Source organism: Mobula hypostoma, chromosome 1 (assembly GCF_963921235.1).
Source record: "Mobula hypostoma chromosome 1, sMobHyp1.1, whole genome shotgun sequence".
NCBI lineage: Eukaryota > Metazoa > Chordata > Chondrichthyes > Myliobatiformes > Myliobatidae > Mobula > Mobula hypostoma.
The window spans coordinates 207,740,295-207,759,127 of NC_086097.1; the positions used below are offsets into that span (position 1 = coordinate 207,740,295).

Sequence of the window (18,833 nt, forward strand, 5' to 3'; positions counted from 1 at the left end):
TGGGATAGTTACCTCATGGAGGAGCTGAAGTGGCAGTGCCTGGTTGAGGGACCATGAGCTTGTGGGCTCTGGAAAGATCAGCTGTGATTAACAAGCCCACAGCACCACCCCTCAACCATTATGCGATATCCTTTCACTCTACACCTCACCTCCTTCACTGCATCTTAAACCATGTTTGCTTTCAGCCTCTGCCCAACTCTGGTGAAAGACCATTAATCCTGTCCCCCTCCCCCCACCCCTTCTCTCTTGCTTGACTTGCCGAGCATTTCTAGCATTTTCTCTTTTAGTTTCCAATAAAAATTTCATAGCCCGCTGTCACTGTTGTGAAGAAATGTTACTTTTTGTCTGGATCTGAGAGAAAATTCCAGCCCAACATTTAACTGAAAAGTAAACAGCAGTCTCCATAACAAACTTACATAAAAGCTGTAACTTCTTAGATGGTAATGTAAATGCGATATACTGTGGAACTCAAATGGGTGAAGGGCTGGATTAGCAGCAGAATGTTGAGATTAGGTGGCACCATAAAATTGATGTCCTTTGATGACATAGCAAACCTTCTTAAATTGCAGTTTTGCACCTCCATGGATTGCATTTACAGGTACATGCATACTCTCTAGTTTTAATACTTTAATTCTCACCTAACGAAAACTAATCAACCAGGAACATTAAATACAAGAGATTCTGCATATGCTAAAACACTTCATATTCTGTCTGGGTAGCTTCAATACCTCTTGGCATGAATATCGATTTCTCCAAATTTCTCCCCCTTCCCTCCTTCTTTCTTTATCCATTCTCCATTCTCGTTACCCTCTCCCCCTTCTCTTCACCTGAGCATCAACTCCCCCTGGATGCCCCGCCTTTATGGTCCACTGTCCTCTCCTATTAGATTCCTTCTTCATCAGCCTTTACCCCTTCCACCTATCACCTTGCAGCTTCTTACTACACCTACCTGTCCCCTTACCTGGTTTCACCTATCACTTGCCAGCTTGTACTCCTTCCCCTACCCCCTTCCTTCGTAGTCTGTCTTCTGACAACCTCCATTCCATTCCTGATGAAGGGTCTCATTCTGAAAGGTTGACTGTTTATCCCCCTCCATGGACGCTGCCTGACTTGCTGAGTTCCTCCAGCATTTTGTGTGTCGACTTAAAACAGTAACACACACACACACACACACACACACACACACACACAGTTGCACTGTTGCCCTGCCCGCTCACAGCTTCCTATGTTGTTGATTCGTTTGGATTCTCTCAAATTCGTTATCTTAATTGTGTGTTTTAGCACTTCTAACCCACGCTCAGAGAATCCGGTCCGCGGTAAAGTGGAATCAGTTTGACTGATTTACGGCAGAAATGATTAACTATTTTCAGATTCCGATTCAGTGTATTATTAACGCCAAGAAAGACATTTTACTCCAGATCCGAAGCCTAGAGAGGGGTGCAATCACATCATATAGTGGAAGAGCCTTTCCTCTTTCAAGGTGCCCGTCCACGAAATCAGGGAGCTGAAATCTCTGCTCATTGCAATATTACGCCTACCATGGATTATTTAATTCAGTTGGTGACATTAAAAAAAAAGAACTCCCCGCGGCTTTCCAGCTCCGGGCTGAAATTAACTTCCCCATCCATCTTTGACGATGCAGAAATGAATGTGGAGCAATAAGAGGGCAGCGGACCTGATCTCTGGTTCCTGTGGTGACGGGTCTTCGCGTCCACGAGTCTGCGCCTATGCTCTGCACCGCTGGGGATCACAAGACAGCACGGCAAGTCTGGCATCAAGCAATTTTTGTGCCAGAATCATTTCAGCGTCAGTAATGCAAGTTGGTTCAAAGAGCGGATTAATTGTTTGTCGAGATCTAAACGCCAAGGTATGTAAGTTTTATATAGCTTGCAGTGCTCTTTATGTTGCGTGTTTAAATGAGACGGACAATAATTATTTAAACCTGTAGAAAGTAAAGCTGCAGTTCTGGTCCGGAAAAAAAGTGAAGTCATCAAATTCAGTAGTTTGCCTGCCTTTTAATTATACCTGACGTTTCAAATAATTTGCGCTAAATGCTTGCATTTCTCTCTTTATCTATTTAGTAAACGTCCATCTGATGATGACTTCGGGAGATGGCAATGACTTCGAGTAATTAAAAAATGCAGTTGAAGTACTAACTCGCCGGAGCCGACGGCTTGAAAGGACGGTTCGTTGAAAGAATGCGCCGAAGGACTGCAACTACATATATTGATCGGAAACCTCGCTCAAGCATTGAGACAAATGAGGGGCCACTCTCTTTCCAATAAGAAAAACACAAGTTTTGTCTGTCGTTCTATTTAAACCCAAAGTACAAGTTTGAATTCCTAGGCTTACTTGCCATACTCTGTCTGTATCTAGCTGTACAGTGAAACAGATTACTTTATATAGCTTATGATATTGACAATGAAACAATAGATGCCACATGGTCTAAATGAAGCTCTTCGACGTTTCTAAGGCGTGTAATTCTCTTTCTGTCGGGATCTTCATTCCAAGCAGAACTGCGCCTGTTTCTGCCGCAGTGGCCCTGAAATATGGAGCATTTTGCATCGTACCCAGCCGCTCTGAACGTCTCCTGCACGCACGATCAGGTCAGTTGTTTTCCCGAGGGTGTCAACAGCACCAATTCGACGGGCCCGAGACCATACCCTGACTTTTATATCGCCATCCCCATCATCTATTCAGTGATATGTGCGGTTGGGTTAACGGGCAACACAGCCGTAATCTATGTTATACTCAAAGCCCCAAAAATGAAAACAGTGACAAACATATTCATTCTGAACCTGGCCATCGCGGATGAACTCTTCACTTTAGTTTTACCCATAAACGTCGCGGACTACCTTCTGCTTCAGTGGCCCTTTGGCGAGTTGATGTGCAAATTAATCATTTCCATTGATCAATACAACATCTTTTCCAGCATATACTTCTTGACCATCATGAGCATTGACCGCTACCTGGTGGTCCTCGCCACAGCCAAGTCGAAGAAAATGTCCTATCGCACCTACAGGGCGGCTAAGATCATCAGTATCTCCGTCTGGCTCCTCGTTACCGTCATAATTTCGCCCTTCACGATTTTCGGTAAGATCCACGACGACAAGGGCAGGTTGCAGTGTGTCTATGTGTTTCCATATCCTGAGGTTCTGTGGTGGAAGGCTAGTAGGATTTACACTCTCCTGATGGGATTTGCCATTCCAGTATCCACAATCTGCATCCTATACACAATGATGTTGTGTAAATTGAGAAATATGCGTTTGAACACCAACGCCAAGGCTCTGGATAAAGCCAAGAGAAAGGTGACGATAATGGTGATGGTTATCCTAGCGGTTTGCCTGTTCTGCTGGACGCCCTACCATTTGAGCACGATTGTGGCGTTAACAACAGATATTCAACAGACAACAGTTATCATTGGGATCTCCTACTTTATCACCAGCCTAAGCTATGCCAACAGTTGTCTTAATCCTTTTCTGTATGCCTTTTTGGATGACAGCTTCAGAAAGAGCTTTCGGAAGCTAATAGAATGCAGAGCAACTCCTAATATTTAGTGTTGGGTGTACAGTATCTGTCCATTTACTAATGTTGCATGTGATTCTGCCTTGCCTACTTCAAAAACTATGCCCCGAGATGCCCATGTATGCTCTTTAAAAGACTGTTAATGTACTGATTATATCCTGGGGAATAAAATAAATTTACTGGTCAAATTAAAAATTAAATTTACACTATGGGAATATAGAAGTTCCATAATGCATATGTATATAACCTTTATATATGTATGGTATTAAATGTTACATATAATTTGAATAAAAGGATACATTCGTTGTGCAAAGTTCATGCAGTTATTGTATGATATATGTATGTATTGGTTAGATCATTTGGAAGACAATGTATAACAATACAGTGTTGCTAAAAGCATGTATGTGAAATTATTTGTGAACTGTCCATTATGTAAATATTTTGTATGTTGCAAAAGCAACAAGTGAAATTCTCTCATCTTAGGCATGTGCTCGTGCATTTTTTTTCCGGTTCATGTGTAAATTGTTCATAGAGATAGTTGCAACTTTATGGCCAAGGTGTAAACTGACAAATAATTAATGCAGCTCATGTAGACTTGGCATCAAATATCATTTGAAATGTATAGTCTTAACTAAATTTTCATTTTAAAACCTTCAAATGTAAGTCAATGTATTGTCAATGACACTGTGAATCTTTTTGATAATAAAACCTTGTGCAAATGTTTCTTGTCCTTCAATTTGGCTGTAATCTTCTTTATATTGGTGATTACTATAATGACTAATTACAGTCATTTATTATTTTATAGTTTGTTATTGTAATTATGTCCCACAATCCAAGTAGCACTAGTTTTTTCACACCTGGCCATTGGCTTGCTTTTATTTAGGTTCTGATGCACTGAACTGATTAAATTTTCTTAACTGTTCTCACAATACACATATATATTACAAATACAAAAATATACAAATAGATTAAAATCCAGTATAACTGTGCTTAGAAAATATAAATATCAGGTAGGTGGCAATTTCTTTTGGAAATTTTATTTCTGATTCAGGTCAAAGACAGAAAAGAAAAAACGGTTTCTTGCTTATGATAATTGATAACTGGTTCAGTTAGCATTAAATAACAAACACAAAAATGCAAAAAGAAAAAACACCTTCAATATGTCAGTTGCTGTCTGCACAACCACTATCTGTAAGTTGCATGTAAATGTAATGTTGATGCATAGAAGATGCTTTCATACAGCTGCATCTGGGGTACATTTCCAGGACAATATATACTAGAAAATATTTAAGAAAATACATCTTCAAATTTTCTGCCGACTTTACACATAATTTACTTGTGAATCTTTTGCATGTATTCACGGATTAATTACCAACCATATGATATTCTCATGTTTAACTCTTTGGAGCCATCTGCTGTGTGTAAGAAAAGGCTAAAAGCTCTCTGCACAGGACACAATATCAATAACTTGTTTTTAAGTAAGTTATATTCCATCTGTAGATATTTATTTAGTGCAAAAACGTGACTAGCTGGCATGATTCACCTTTTAACTATACCTATATCATTTTAAAATAATGTACTTTTAAGTAATATTTTATTACATCTGTACTACAGCTTGTTTTCAGAACAAAGTATGTTAAACTTTCTTAGTTTTCTCAAGGTTATTTTGCAATTCTATAACAGATTGAGTTAGTACATTCTTATTAAATATCATTTACTATTTTTTTTCTTCTTAGTATATTGGTGCTACTTATAGACATAACAATTTTAAAATTGATGAATTTAATAATTCTTTTTCAGCTATTCATCTGATACTTATAAGACCAATATAGATTATTTTTCGTAAATTCTACAGCAACAAAACAAGCTGTAAGCTACTTTTGAAGAATATTTGCAGAATTAATTATCTTAGCAATAGCAATAACATTCAATTAAATGATGTCCAAAGTTTTGCTAGGGAGAATATATTTTGAAGTAAATTGCAAGGAATTACAAAGTACATTTTATTATTCACTGATTTTTTTTTTCAATTCTTCACTAGGTTTTTGCTAGATTCCCTATGCTTCAGATTTTGAGTGAAATATGCAAACCCATTTACAAATATTACACATCTTCAGGAGCAAAATGAAGAAGGGGTGAAAGGATTTCTTTAATGAAATATGTGCCATGGTTTTCTGAAAAAAAATGTCATCTCAGTAAATTAACAAATTCAGGATCTTAAAATATTCAGTTCCATCAATAGCTATTGTTCATCTGAAAAAAGTGTTATTAGTGACAAACCTACCAAAATGATCCTTCATTGCTTCTGTACAATCCAGGAGGACCATAAAATCTTAACATATAGGAACAGAATTAGTCCACTTGGTCCATTGTGTATGCTCTGCTATTTCATCATTGCAGATACAATTTTCCTTTCAGCCCTAATCTCCTGCCATCTCCCTGTATCCTGTCATGGCCTGACTAATCAAGAATCTATCGAACTCTGCCTTAAATATATGTAAAAACTTGGTCTCCATTGCTGCCTGTAGCAAAGAATTCCACAGATTCACTAGTCTCTGGCTAAAGAAATTCCTCCTCATCTCCATTCTAAAAGTACGCTCCTCTATTCTGAGGCTGTGTTCTCTGGTCTTAGACTCGCCCACCGTCAGAAACATTGTCTCCACATCCACTCAATGAAGGTCTTTCACCGTTCGATAGGCTTCAATGAGGTCACCTGTCATTCTTCTGAATTCCAGAGAATACAGGCCCAGAGCCATCAAAAGCTCTGCATATGACAAGCCATTCAATCCTGGAATAATTTTCATGAACTTCCTTTGAATCTTTTCCAGTTTCAGCACATCCTTTCTAAGATAAGGGGCACAAACATGCTCACTATACTCTAAGAGAGACCTCACCAGTGCTCTATAAAGTCTCAACATTACATCCTTGCTTTTATATTCTTGTCCTCATGAAATGAATGCTAACATTGCACTAACCTTCCTCACCACAGACTCAATCTACAAACTAACCTTTAGGGAATTCTGCACAAGGACTCCCACGACCCTTTGCACCTCACTTTTTGTTAAGCAGCTTCATGTGTGGCACCTTGTTAAAGGACTTCTGAAAATCTAAATACATAACATCAAACAAATCTCCTCTGTCTATCCTGCTGTTATTTCTTCAAAGAATTCCAACAGATTTGTTAGACAAAATTTTCCCCTTAGGAAACTATGCGGACCATGGCCTATTTTATCATATGCCTCCAAGTACCCTAGGACCTCATCCTTAATATTCGACTCCAACATCTTCCCAACCACTAAAGTCAGGCTAACTGTCCTGTAGCTTCCTTTCTTCTAAATCTCTCCCTTCTTGAAGAGTGGAGTGACCTTTGTAATTTCGCAGAATTCCAGAACCATTCTAGCATCTAATGATATTTAAAAGATCATTCCTAATGCCTCCATGATCTCTTCAGCCACCTCTTTCAGAACTCTGTGGTGTACACCATCTGGTCCAGGTGACTTACCTACTTTCAGATCTTCCAATTTCCCGAGAATCTTCCATCTAGTTATGGTAACTTCACACACTTCATGCCCCCTGACACCTGGAACTTCCACCATACTGCTAATGGGATATGATGCTGAGACTTTATAAGGCACTGGTGAGGCCACACATTGAGTATTGTGAACAGTTTTGGGCTCCTCATCTTAAAAGACATGTGCTGGCATGGGAGAGAGTCCAGAGGAGGTTCACAAGGACGATTCCAGGAATGAAAGGGTTATCATATGAGGAACGTTTGATGGTTCTGGGTCTGTACTCGCTGGAATTCAGAAGGATGAGGGGGGAGTCTCATTGAAACCTTTTGAATGTTGAAAGGCCTAGATAGAGTAGATGAGGAAAGGATGTTTCCCATGGTGGGAGAGTCAAGGACAAAAGAGCACAGCCTCGGGATAGAGGGGCACCCTTTCAAAGCAGAGATGCAGAGAAATTTCTTTAGCCAAAGGATGGTGAATTTGTGGAATTTGTTGCCACATGCAGCTGTGGTAGCCAGGTCATTGGGTGTACTTAAGGTAGAAATTGATAGGTTCTTGAGTGGACATGACAAGGAGAACATGGCGGGAGGAGAAGATGGCGGCGCAATGCAGCGCGCACAGCTCTCCGGTGAAATGATATCGTATTTGTAAGTAGGTTGCCGTGCACAATTCTGATTTGATGGATACAGATGTGAGAAGGCACAGAGGAACATCTGGAGAAACTTCTGAAATGCCCGGTTCGCTGCCGCTGCTAATGTGCGATCGAGAATCTCCGGAGGGAAGGCCGCAAAATTCCTGACTTTGCCTGCTGCTGGTGACCGAGGCTGCAGTCGAAGCATTCAGCAGAGATGGTGCTCAGTACTCGGTGTCAGAGGGCTGATCAGAGCTCGAAGTTTTCGGATAACTCAGAGTTGGATTGTGGTCGGGCATGGCAGGAAGAGTTTTCCTCCTTCTCCCATCTGCGTGAGATGTGGGACTTTCAAGAGACTTTGAACTTTTTTTACTGTGCTCATGGCCTGTTCTTCATCAAGTTGTGGTATTGTTGCACTGTTGTAACTATATGTTATAATTATGTGGTTTTTGTTAGTTTTTCAGTCTTGGTCTGTCCTGTGTTTCTGTGATATTACACCGGAGGAATATTGTATCATTTCTTAATGCATGCATTACTAAATGACAATAAAAGAGGACTGCATGTCCTCATAATCTAATCAAAGGTTATGGGGAGAAGACCAGGGAGTTAAGGAGGAGAAATAAAAGGATCAACCATGATTGAATAGTGGAGCAGACTCGATGAGCCAAATGGCCTAATTCTGCTCCTATATCTTATGGTCTTATCGTGTCTTCCATAGTGGAGACTGATGCAAAATACTTATTCAGTTCATCCGCTATTTCCTTGCCACCCATTTCTACCTCTCCAGCATCATTTTCCAGCAGTCCAATATCCACTCTTGCCTATCCTTCACACTTTATGTATCTGAATGTTTTTGGTATCCTCTCTAATATTATTGGTTAGCTTACTTTTGTATTCCATCTTTACCTTCTTAATGACTTTTTAGTTCCCTTCTGTTGGTTTTTGAAAGCTTCCCAATCCTTTAACTTCCCACTAATTTTTTGCTCTATTATATACCCTCTCTTTGGCTTTTATGTTGGCTTTGACTTGTCTTGATAGTCACTGTTCTGTCATCTTTCCTTTAGAATACTTCTTCCTCTATGGGATATATATATCCTGTACCTTCCAAATTGCTTCCCGAAATTCCAGTCATTGCTGCTTTGCTGTCATACCTGCCAGTGTTCTTTTCCAATCCTGGCAAACTTCTCTCTCATGCCTCTGTAATTCCCTTCCTTCACTGTAATACTGATACATCTGACTTTAGCTTCTCTTTCTCAAATGTCACGGTAAATTCAAAATCAAATTTATTATCATTGGCATGTGTCGTGAAATTTTTTAACTTAGCAGCAGCAGTTCAATGCTATGCATAATATAGAAGAAAATAAAATAATAATGATAATAAATAAGTAAATCAATTGAATAGAATAAAAATCATGCAAAACCCAGAAATAATATATATTAAAAAAATGAGGTTGTATCCAAGGGTTCAATGTCCATTTAGGAATCAGATGGCAGAGGCAGTTCCTGAATTGCTCAGTGTGTGCCTCCAGGCTTCACATATTATGATCACCTTCCTCTAAAGGGCTCTTTTACCTTAAGTTCTCGAATCAATTCTGGTTCATTGCATAGCACCCAGTCCAGAATAGCTAATCCTCTACTGGGCTCAACCATGACCTGCTCTAAAAATCCATTTTGTAGGCACTCTAGAAATTCCCCCTCTAGTAGTCCAGCACCAACGTGGTTTCCCAATCTATCTGCATATTGAATTTACCCATGATTATAGTAACATTGCCCTTTTGGCATGCATTTTCTATCTCCCATTGTAATTTGTAGGCCACATCCTTACCACTGTTTTGGGGTCTGTATACAACTCCCATCAGGGTTGTTTTACCCTTCAGTTCCTTAGCTCTATCCACAATGATTCCACACCTTCTGATCCCTTGTCACCTTTTTCTAATGATTTTTTTTAACTAAAAGAGCAACACTGTCCCCTCTGCCTTCCTGCCTATTCTATCCATTTGATACAATGTTTATCCTTGGACATTTAGCTCACTGTCATATGGTGGGCAACGGTGGCGGACCCAAATGCAAGACACAGACACTGAAGTACTAGGAACTGGACTAGAGACTAGAGTTAAGCAAGGGAAGTGGGGAAGAAAGGACGCTGGACATGACACAGGCCCTGGACGAGACAAGGATTCAGGGCCTGGGATAGGACTTGACTAGGATAGCGGAACCAGGATGAGGAACTAGGAAGCTGGACAAGGACTCCGAGCCAGAGACTGGACAAGAACCCAGAACCTGGGTCTTGACTCGAGCTCGAACTCCAGAACTAGGCGAGGACGAGACGTGGCTACAGGACAAGGAGTGGCAACAGGATTGGACGGGAGACTCCTGGACGGGACAAGGGAACCCCAGCACAGGACGAGGCATATGGACAAGATGAGAACGCAGAGCCTTGGTCGTTGAGGGAGCGATGGGAACATAGAGCCTTAGTCGTTGAGGGAGAGACGGGAGTGCAGAGCCTTGGTCGTTGAGGGACAGACGGGAATGCAGAGCCTTGGTCGTCAAGGGAGAGACGGGAACGCAGAGCCTTGGTAATCTTGGGACAGACAAGAACATGGAACACAGAGCTGGGACCCCTCCTTGGAAACAGGACGTAGGGCCAGGACTCATACACAGAACACAGAGCCACGACCCCTCCTTGGAAACAGGGCATAGGGCCAGGACTCATTACACAGAATGCAGAATACAACAAGACAGTTCCTAGCACAAGGTAGCGGCAGACAGCTGGACCTACCTAGCAAAGGCATGAATGCAGAGATAGTTCGAAGCAACAATAGACAGTTCCTTATCTTGCTCCAGCAATAGAACTTGACAGCAGTGCAGGCAAGGGGATACGGGCGAGGCAACAGAAGGAAGGGGAAGGGATCCAGACAGGGGGTTTGGACAGGAACAATCTAGCAGCCAGAGACGACGACTTCTTCTTCTTCTGTTTTTCTTTTACGGCGGTTGGCAACCAGTTTTTCAGTGCATTACCGCCACCTGCTAGACTTGTGGTGTTCCAGCCAAATATGTCTTGGAGTTCTCTACTTTGGACAATCTAGTTCAGCCTGCAGTTCTCTATTAGCATCACTCTGTAGTTGCAATTCCTCATGAATGCTTAATGCACTTATTAGATAATGCCGCAAACTGCTATTCTTTCTTAATTTTGTCACATGCTTTCATGTAGTTGCATTACCTCAATTACATTGATTTCATCTACATCACTTGTAAGACTAAAATCATCTTGTTAAAGAATAGTATTTATCGCACATTATACTTTTAAAATTGCTGTTTTTCCAAGTCTATCTGCTTTTCAGGTTTTTCTTTTCTTGAATCGTAGCCTGCAGTTGTTTCCTGAGACCTTGGAGTTCTTCAACTGCTTCCATGTTTACATTTTATAATCTGATTGTAGATAATTCACTTTGCAACAAATTCCATTTCCTTTTGTATCCTTGTAATAATTTCCTCCATTTTCCAATCTCTTTCCAACTAACAGTCGTTCTTGTCGGGTACTTCTATTTGTTGTTAGAGTTCTGCACATTTACCCTGGGCTTCAAGGAAAATCCTCAGATTTTATGGTTAAGTTCTGAAACATTTCTTAAATTCTTGACCATTTGTGATAAATGTACTGCCATTAAGATTCCATCTCCCCTGCCTGTGAATTGTTGGATCCTCCATTCAGCATTTCTTTGACTTCTTCCCACCTAATCCCTTTAATACCAAGATACTTTTTTGCAGACTTGACTATAATTTTAATTTTCTCAGTTTTTTTGCTTGTTTGTACTGAACAATTAATTGCATCTACCATAAAAAGTACAAAATCCTTTCTCCTCATTAATAGTGTATCCTATTTTTCATATTATAGCCCTCACAATTCACTAGTTTATTATTCCCTGCATTTGTTTGCTTGACAGTCTTTTTTTTCAGCAAATTCTTTCACTGCCTCTGCATAACTGATTCCTTGAATTATTTTTACATACTGTATCTCAGCCGCCTTCTTGCTATAACTGCACCCTCGATAAGCTGCGCTGTGTTCCTCTCCACAATTGCAGCATTTCAGCCTAACTCCCGCTTCACATTTCCCATATTCATGTTTTCCAGCGCATTTCCCACATCTTTGTTTTCCTCTACAGACCGCCACAATGTGCCCGAATTTCTGACATTTATAGCATCTTAAAGGTGGTGGTATATATATTCTAACAGCATAACACATATACCCTAAGTAAACGTTATTCGGCAATCTCTCTTCATCAAAGTTAATCATTAATCATACTTTTTCCCTTCTCTTATAACTTTCAAACGTTTGGCCTCAATAATTTTTGCTCCTTTTACGTTCTGTTTAATCTCATCCATAGTAACTTTTGTTGGTATCCTCGAAATAACTCCTCTAGTCCACTTTCTATTGTTGGGTGTTGAGCATTGTACTTCTTTGCCATCTACTTTACTTAATCTTATCACTTTGCCTTGCTGAGCACTATCCCAACAAATCACTAATAGCAATCCATTTCATTAAATCTTTGCTCTTTTAATCTCGCCTCTAATTTTGTTGAGCATCTTCATCAAACAAATCAGGTTCCAATCACCAAAAGACACCCCAGCTTCGCTTAGTTTTATAATTGCTTTAATCTCATCTTCTTTCCATTGTTTTGTTGTCCTGTTTTGATCATCCACTGACACCTCAGAGTTTGATATCCCATACCTCTGCTTTCTTTTCTTCTTCTTTCCATTCTATTCCTCTTTCCCACCAACCTCCAGCTCTAGTTCACTTCCACTCTCGCCAAAAACTTTCTTCAACAGCTTGGCTCATTCCTTGATGTTCTCTCTCCCCACCATTTTCCAGTCAGCCATCTTAACCCACTGCTTCCAACACACATTCAATTTCCTCTCCACAAAATTCCCTGAGGCTCACAGCCAGAGGCTTCTTCTTCTTCTTCTGGCTGTTTATACACATCTAGGTGTATTACAGCCCTCCGCAGGATGTATAATTAATTATAGAACTTCAAGGAACTCAAATTCTCGAATACAACCTAGTCTCACATATAAACTGAATGATAGACCCTTCAATCAGATGTTGATTCTCTTGATGGCCAAACAAAGGTTGAATAGAAAACCAAAATAAATTTAAGCCAGATAGCCTCTTGAACAGCATGCTGCTTTCAATTCTGTATCGATTACAGCTCAGCAAAACATGCTGGGCTGTCTCTGGACTACCACAGTCACATAATCCAGTAGGATGGTTTCCTATTATCTTTAAATAATAGTTTAGCCCACAATGCCCCAACCTAAGTCTTGTAAATTTCACCACATCTCTACAACTTAAAAGGTAACAGTCTGAGACCTTTTTAACTAGTGGGTGACTAGAAAAATAATGCCTGCCCCTTAATTCATTTTTCCAATCCTCCTGCCACTTCTTTGCTATACCTTTTTTAATCCTACTTCTCAATTCTGCTCTGCCTAGGGGAACTCTAATTTCTACTTGCCTGCTCTGTAAGGAAGACTTTGCAATGCCATCCACAATTTCATTTCTCTCCACCCCAGAATGCCCAGGTATCCATGAAAATCTAACAGCACAACCCATCTTTCCTACTCTAAACAACACTAAGAGAATCTCAATAACTATGTCAGGACGAGCTTTTGATTTACTCCCTTTTACAGCCAGAGGCTGAATCCTGAAGCTATTTATGAAGCCAGCCCAAACGAGAATCAGCTGCCTCAACAGAAACTGGGGAAAACTGGAAAACCCGGAATAAGGAGCATGGACCGGACCCTGAACCAGAATGCGGATTTCACGGACCGGACCATGACACTCACAGCCATGATTCAGTGACGCCTGCAGCATCATACCTGCCAATCTGTAACTTATTTCATATATTGCGCACATTCTGATACAGCACCGTCAGTCCTGTATTCACCTCTTTTGATTTTGTTGCACCATGCTCAACATTTTGATTCATAACTTCATCTGAGGTCTTACCTACATCTGCCTCCACAACCTCTCAACTAATTGTTCTGGCACTCTGGTTCCCATCCCCATGCAACACTAATTAAATCTCCACCATGTAGCATTAACAAACCTTCCCACTAAGATATTAGTCCCCCTCCAGTTCAGGTGCAAACCACCCCTTCTGTAGAGGTCCCACCTTCCCTGGAACAGCCCAATGATCCAAAAATCTTATGCTCTCCCTTCTACATGATCTCCTTAGCCATGTATTACACTGTATACTCTTCCTAGTTCCTAGTTCTAGCCTCACTGGCACATGGCATGGGTACCAGCCCTGAGATCACAACCCTGAAGGTCCTGCCCTTTAACTTAGCACTTAATTCCCCGAACTCCCTATGCAGAACCTCGTCACTCATCCTACCCATGTCATTGATACCTACCAGGACCATGACTTCTGGCTGTTCACCCTCCCATTTAAGAATGTTGAGGACTCGATCCAAGATACCCCAGACCCTGACACCAGGGAGGCAACATACCATCTGGGAATCTTGTTCTCGCCCAGAGAACTTCCTGTTCGTTCCCCTAACTAACAAGTCCCCTATCACCTCAGCGTACCTCTTCTTCTCCCTTCCCTTCTGAGTCAGAGAGGCAGGTTCAGTGCCAGAGACCGAAACACAGTTAGGTCACATCCCAAACCCCGAAAGTATCCAAAGTGAAATACCCGTCGTTGAGGGAGATGGGCACAGGGGTACCCTGCACTGTCTCCTGAATGACTTTCCCCTTCCTGACATCTAATTTATATACATCATAACTATTTATTAATGAAGAAGTGCAGTTCATAATCATTTAAAAATTCACAAACATTTAACAAATTGCCAGAAAAAGCATAGCTAACCCATGGGGCTGAATGACAGTGTCTGGGGCCAGTACCTTTGAAGGGAGCTCCAGGAACTTAACTGCTCCTCTACAAAGAATCAACTAATTACAGTATTGGAGGTACTGATAATGCTAGTACAACAGCCTCTCTATGCCATCAGTACATTCTCCAAGGCGTCCAATACCAGAGTCCAGTCTGGCTTTCCCCAGAATTACCTTCTCTATCTCTTCAATCCTCTATGAGTCAGAGGTGCTTTACAATGAAAAATCACATTTAATTGTATGAGTATTGTAGTCTGGACATGAAGAAGAAAAGGTTATTTCAATATTTTCACTTTTTTGCTTCCTTTATTTTTGAGTTCTTTTTACTTGATTTAAATCCATTGCAATCATTTAAACCTCTCTAAGATTACATGGTGGTCCGGAGAGGAGACAAAGCTCCATTAGGTTGTTCTGAGGCAGGGCTTCAGCAGTGTGTTTGCTGCTTGCTACACTCCTCCAGAGTGCAGTTACTTTGGCATTTTTAATTAGACCATACGAGGAGGAGACAATCGGGGACCATCAACAGTGAGTCATTGAAATAAAAGAACATCAGAATTACGAGCAGAAGGAGACATGTAGCTTTTTGGCTGACATTCATCAAGACCAAGGCAGATCCTCAGCTCTACTTTCCTGTATTCTCTCCCTACTCCTTGCCTTAAATAATCGCTGATTTCTATTTTCAATGAACTCAAATGTCCTCCACCCTCTAAGAAATCTATACTTATCCCAGTCCTCAACAACCTATACCTTATTCTGAGAATATGATCTGTACTGCTATTATCATTATTAACGACAAGCAGCTGTGCATCCAACCTCTCAAGCCGTGTATGAATATTGTACTTTTCAATGAAACTCTCTTCTTTGAAACTGTACAGATTGCAAACCCACAGATATTTTGCCTTTCCCTTTGTTATCTTTTCCTTGGCACTCATTTTCTGAGATTTTAAACCTCAGGCGTACTGTTAGATCTAGCATCTCTGTGAGCTGCTTCCTTCAACTTAATGCTGTTTTTATTTTCTCCTGTCAGTCAAGATGGACCACGTTTCCTGCTGAGATTTTTTTTTTGTCTTAAAGCACATAATAATTTTTCAAATTAGGCATTTCTTTAAATGCCAGCCATTTTCATAGACCACTTTCATAGTTTTTAAGGTAGATTTGCAATTCACCACAATAATTCTGTCTCTCATATCTTCTCAATTTCTTTCATTTGAATTTAAGTCCTGAGTTTCAGATGAAATACACTATTCAAACTCCATCTAAAATGCTACATTGGCTACTCTTCTCCAAGAGCACTTTGTGACAAAAGTGTTAGTTTATCCTTTCTCTTTACACAATACTAGATCTAAAAAAGCCTTTCCCATAGCTGGTTTCTCCAACTATTTTTCTCAAAAAAACACATGGTTCACGTTCCATAATTTTGACCTCTGCCTACTGCAGCTAATTCAAACCATTCAGTAAATTCTCCGATAAATACAATATTACCAATACTACATACACATCTAATTCCTTGACCTATTTCATAGTTGATATTGCACCAGTTACAGTGGCATGCAAAAGTTTGGGCACACCTGGTCAAAATTTCTGTTACTGTGAATAGCTAAGCGAGTAAAAGATGAACTGATTTCCAAAAGGCATGAAGTTAAAGATGACACATTTCTTTAATATTTCAAGCAAGAAAACTTTTTTATTTCCATCTTTTACAGTTTCAAAATAACAAAAAAGGAAAAGGGCCTGAAGCAAATGTTTGGGTACCCTGCATGGTCAGTACTTAGTAACACCCCCTTTGGCAAGTATCACAGCTTGTAAATGCTTTTTGTAGCCAGCTAAGAGTCTTTCAATTCTTGTTTGGGGGATTTTCGCCCATTCTTCCTTGCAACAAGCTTCTAGTTCTGTGAGATTCTTGGGCCGTCTTGCATGCACTGCTCTTTTGAGGTCTATCCACAGATTCTCGATGATGTTTAGGTCAGGGGACTGTGAGGGCCATGGCAAAACCTTCAGCTTGCGCCTCTTGAGGTAGTCCATTGTGGATTTTGAGGTGTGTTTAGGTTCATTATCCTGTTGTAGAAGCCATCCTCTTTTGATCTTCGGCTTTTTTACAGATGGTGTGATGTTTGCTTTTACAAAAGGTGTTTACAAGCTGTGATACTTGCCAAAGGGGGTGTTACTAACTACTGCCATGCAGCGTGCCCAAACTTTTGCTTTGGACCCTTTTCCTTTTTTGTTATTTTGAAACTATAAAAGGTGGAAATAAAAAAAGTTTTCTTGCTTAAGATATTAAAGAAATGTGTCATCTTTAACTTTATGCCTTTTGGAAATCAGTTCATCTTTTACTCGCTTAGCTATTCACAGTAACAGAAATTTTGATCGGGGTGCCCAAACTTTTGCATGCCACTGTATTAGAGTTCTTTAAATAACCCATAATGTTTTCTATTGTTTTTTGCTATTTCTAAGTCCCATGCCAACAGATGCTAATTCTACACCATGTTCTACTAAGTCAATGTTATTTCCCAATGCTGTCTGATCTTATCCCTTATTAATAATCCAAACAATCTAATTTTCCTTTTTATCTGTCTTTCCTAGCTATCAAACATCCTTGAATATTCAGCGTCCTGCACAGGTTACCTTGTAGCCGCTTTTCCATGAAGGCAATTAGATCCCACCCACTTGGTTCTGTTTGTGCCGGTAATTCATCCACGTTGTAGTGAATGCTGCAAATTTAGATTTACATCTTGATGGCTCTAGAATTCAAATAACAATGAGTCGGAGTCTAAGTAGAAGATAGAGGGTTTAGTGGCAAGGTGTCATGACAACAACATCACCCCAATGCCAACAAAGCCACAGAGTTGGTCATTGACTTCAGGAAGATGGGTGGGGCACATGCTTCTGTTTCAAAGTTAAGAGGGTGGAAAGTTCTGGTTCCTGAGAGTTGAGATCAAACACAAACTGTGGGAACAAGACTTCATATTCTGCCTGGGTAGCCTAGAAACTTGTGGTATTTACCAGTTCCTAATCAATTGCTCCCCACTCTGCCCCTTTTCTCTTTTCTCTCTCCTCCAGATATACTTACCCCCTTACTGTGTCTCTTACTCCTCCCCACTGTCTCCATCTCTCTATCCTCCCACTGTTCCACTTACCCCTTCCTCTCCACCCTCTCCATCTGACTATCCTCCCACTGTTCCACTAACTCCTTCCTCCCCACTGTCTCCATCTGACTATCCTCCCACCGTTCTATTAACCCCTTCCTCCCCACCCTCTCCATCTGACTATCCTCTGTGACGAAAGTACACATAGACTAAGATGTTGACTGTCCTGTGCTATCACCAGTGGGATCAACAGTTGATCTGCCACCTGTTTTCAGGAGAGAGATAAGTAAGTCAATGGAGCAGCATTTGGAAATGTTAATGAAGAGACGAGAGGCATAAACGGAAGGAGACACCGGTCTGGGTATTGTCAAGACTGGTTTGCTTTGAACCTGAACTGTTTGAAGTGATGGACAGGCGACACACCAACAGGGGGATAAAAAGGGATGGGTTCGCTAAGGCAACAGACACCACACGAGACACCACTCACGACACCACGAGGTATCGAGACCCTGGAAGCGGTGCGCCCCCACAAGTCGGTGGGAGTTTTGGAGGGCTAGTCATGGGACCAGCCATAGACGCACAGGGTGGAAAGATTCGGTCGGCGGGAACCTGGTGTGTGTGTCCACCCTTGCTTGGGTGCCAGGTTCACCGCAGAGGAACGATCGTATCTGAAAACGGAGGGGTCACAGTCGGTGACCTCAGAAGACATTACAAAGGGCTCACCCGAAAGCTAACTGCGAAAAATATCAAAGGTCTGTTGAATCTGATTTTGAATATCAGCATTCACTCTCTCTCTCTTCAATGGCACAACAACGATTGCTGCGAACTGAACTAAACTGAACTCTGTCACTTGTGATTGAACATTTTACCCCTAGACTGCGATAGAGCTTGATTGATCCTATTATCCTAGTTCTGTGTACATGTGTGTTTATTCAGTGCTAACCTGTTGCATTTATATCCTTACTATTAGAGTACTGTGTTGCTTATTTCTTTAATAAAACTTTCTTAGTTCCAGTAATCCAGACTCCAACTGAGTGATCCATTTCTGCTGGTTTGGCAACCCAGTTACGGGGTACGTAACATAAGTGGAGTTCTCGTCCGCGATTTTGAACGCTAAATTTGGGACTGGGTAAATTGATTGGGTTAAAATTCCCGAAAGAAAGAAAAGGCAAACAGCAGAAATGGAGATTGAGGAATTTCTA

The 18,833-nt window shown here is 40.8% G+C and overlaps 1 protein-coding gene across 1 annotated transcript; it reads left to right on the forward strand.

Moving 5' to 3' along the window:
* The first annotated feature begins 1,203 nt into the window (after nucleotides 1-1,203).
* LOC134342996 (neuropeptides B/W receptor type 1-like) lies at nucleotides 1,204-4,235 on the forward strand. The gene is made up of 2 exons (XM_063041782.1): nucleotides 1,204-1,867; nucleotides 2,082-4,235. The coding sequence occupies exon 2, from the start codon at nucleotides 2,550-2,552 to the stop codon at nucleotides 3,555-3,557; it is 1,008 nt and encodes a 335-aa protein (XP_062897852.1). The 5' UTR covers nucleotides 1,204-1,867; nucleotides 2,082-2,549; the 3' UTR covers nucleotides 3,558-4,235.
* Nucleotides 4,236-18,833: the final 14,598 nt, after the last annotated feature.

Excerpts from the sequence above, each read along its gene's own strand:
- LOC134342996 (XM_063041782.1), top strand. The coding sequence starts at position 2,550 with ATGGAGCATTTTGCATCGTACCCAGCCGCTCTGAACGTCTCCTGCACG.